This window comes from Carlito syrichta, unplaced genomic scaffold (genome assembly GCF_000164805.1).
Source record: "Carlito syrichta isolate Samal-C Ts95f unplaced genomic scaffold, Tarsius_syrichta-2.0.1 Scaffold126568, whole genome shotgun sequence".
NCBI classification, from domain to species: Eukaryota; Metazoa; Chordata; class Mammalia; order Primates; family Tarsiidae; genus Carlito; species Carlito syrichta.
The window spans coordinates 1-1,953 of NW_007070664.1; the positions used below are offsets into that span (position 1 = coordinate 1).

At 67.5% G+C, this 1,953-nt stretch overlaps 1 protein-coding gene across 1 annotated transcript in view; it reads left to right on the top strand.

Moving 5' to 3' along the window:
- The first annotated feature begins 1,481 nt into the window (after positions 1 to 1,481).
- Positions 1,482 to 1,953, top strand: part of BRD3 (bromodomain containing 3) — an 18,757-nt gene continuing 18,285 nt past the window's right edge. The window contains exon 1 of the mRNA XM_021707878.1: positions 1,482 to 1,857. Coding sequence (XP_021563553.1) covers positions 1,735 to 1,857 — 123 coding nt within the window. The 5' untranslated portion in view covers positions 1,482 to 1,734. The remainder of the gene's footprint in view (positions 1,858 to 1,953) is intronic.

Consider the following 1,953-nt stretch of genomic DNA (forward strand, 5'->3'; position numbering starts at 1 on the left):
CCCCCCCCGCCCCGCCGGGCCGAGAGCCGTTTGCCACGGGCACCGTCCCGTCACGGCCAGGCCTGGGCTCGGCCCGCAGCGGGTGTTCCCTGTGAGGTCTGGGGCTGGCGAGGCCTGGAGAGGCTCCTGCTCGGGCAAGGCTGAGCCAGGCTCTCACGTGCGTTATCTTGTTCGATTTGATCCCCACAGCAACCCTCTGGGGCAGACAGTATTTCCCCCATGTTACAGATGAGGAAGCGGGCGCTCAGAGGGGTTTAATGGCTCGCCCAAGGTAACACGCCACCTCCGTTGCTTCCCCCTCCCCCGTGGCCTCACTGCCTGCCAGCCCGGGTGGTGCCAGGCTACGCCGCCCCCCGGGGCGTGGGGCTGTTTTTGGAGCATGTCCCATTGGCCACGGCCGGATGAGTCTGTCCCTGCCTCCCGCCCTCCGTGGCCTGCGCTTGTCGCTTGGCATCCCATGGGTGCCTGTTCAGTGTTCGTGGACAGACAGCTCCGGCCCCTGCCAGCCTGAGGGTGGTGGCTTGGCTGGGGCAGTGGCTGCGGGGGCTTTCCCGACAGCGGGTCCCTGTGGGCCGGGAGCCATGGCTCCCGCCGACTCCTTCGCCTGCTGGCTGAGGGGGTCTCGGGGATCCCCCGAGCCCTGTCCCCAGACACACTGGATGCCCTGGGCCCTGGGGCCCTGCAGCCACCCAGAGAGAGCTGCATACCCAGACGGCCTGGATAATAAACGTGCTTGCCCTCATTTGACAGATGCCACGTGCCCGGCTCTGTCCCTGGGATGCACCACGGAAGGCTCTGTGGGTCTGCTCACCCTCTCCTTGCTTGAACTAGCCCTCTGTGGCTCCCCACTGCCCTCAGGGTGGAGTCCACTCTCACCGTAACTTGCTCTCACTTGTGGCTCCCGGAGCCCCAGGTCCCCCACCCGCTGTGGCTGCTTCCTGTCTCCCAGTCGGGCTTCTTCCACCGCCCCCCCTGGAATGCTCCTCTGCCTGCCCGTGTCCTGCACAACTCGTGTTTGTCCTCGGAGCCCCAGCTCTGAGCCCTTGCCAGGGCATCTCAGCTGGTCGTTCATGGCGGGGCATCCCCCAGGTGCCCACAGCACCGGACGTCCCTGGTCCCGGCCCAGGTGCTTGTCAGGTGTCGGGTGAATTGCATGCACCGTCCGGGGCTTGAGGTGTGAGGCCCCGCCTGCCCGGGACGGCCAAGCCCTCGGGGCCAGGGAGAGAGGAGTTGCCCTGTTGGCAGGCGAGGGTGGGCTTCCGAGTTGGGCCTGGGGTGGACTCCCAGCTCCACAAAGCCAGCTGTGTGACCTTGGGAGGCCGGCAGTGTGGCCTCGTGAGCCTCGGTGTCCTCCGTGGTGGGGGCCACCGGGAGGACCGTGTGAGGCCGTGCATGTGGCCGCTTAGCCTGGCAGTTGCGTGGCGACACGCGTCTTTGCGGCCAGCTCCTGGCTCCCGGCGCTTACGGGTTCTTTCCCTGTCGCAGAAAAAGGGCGTGAAGCGGAAAGCAGACACGACTACCCCCACGACGTCCGCCATCACCGCCAGCCGGAGCGAGTCGCCCCCGCCATTGTCGGACCCCAAGCAGGCCAAGGTGGTGGCCCGGCGGGAGAGCGGGGGCCGCCCCATCAAGCCCCCCAAGAAGGACTTGGAGGACGGCGAGGTGCCCCAGCACGCGGGCAAGAAGGGCAAGCTGTCGGAGCACCTGCGCTACTGCGACAGCATCCTCCGCGAGATGCTGTCTAAGAAGCACGCGGCCTACGCCTGGCCCTTCTACAAGCCGGTGGACGCCGAGGCCCTGGAGCTGCACGACTACCATGACATCATCAAGCACCCCATGGACCTCAGCACCGTCAAAGTACGTGGCTGGGCGGTGAGCCAAGGGGCCCTGGCACATGGCCTGCCACCTGTCCTGCCGGCGGTGGCTGCGAGTCGGGAGCCGGGTCCGTCCACC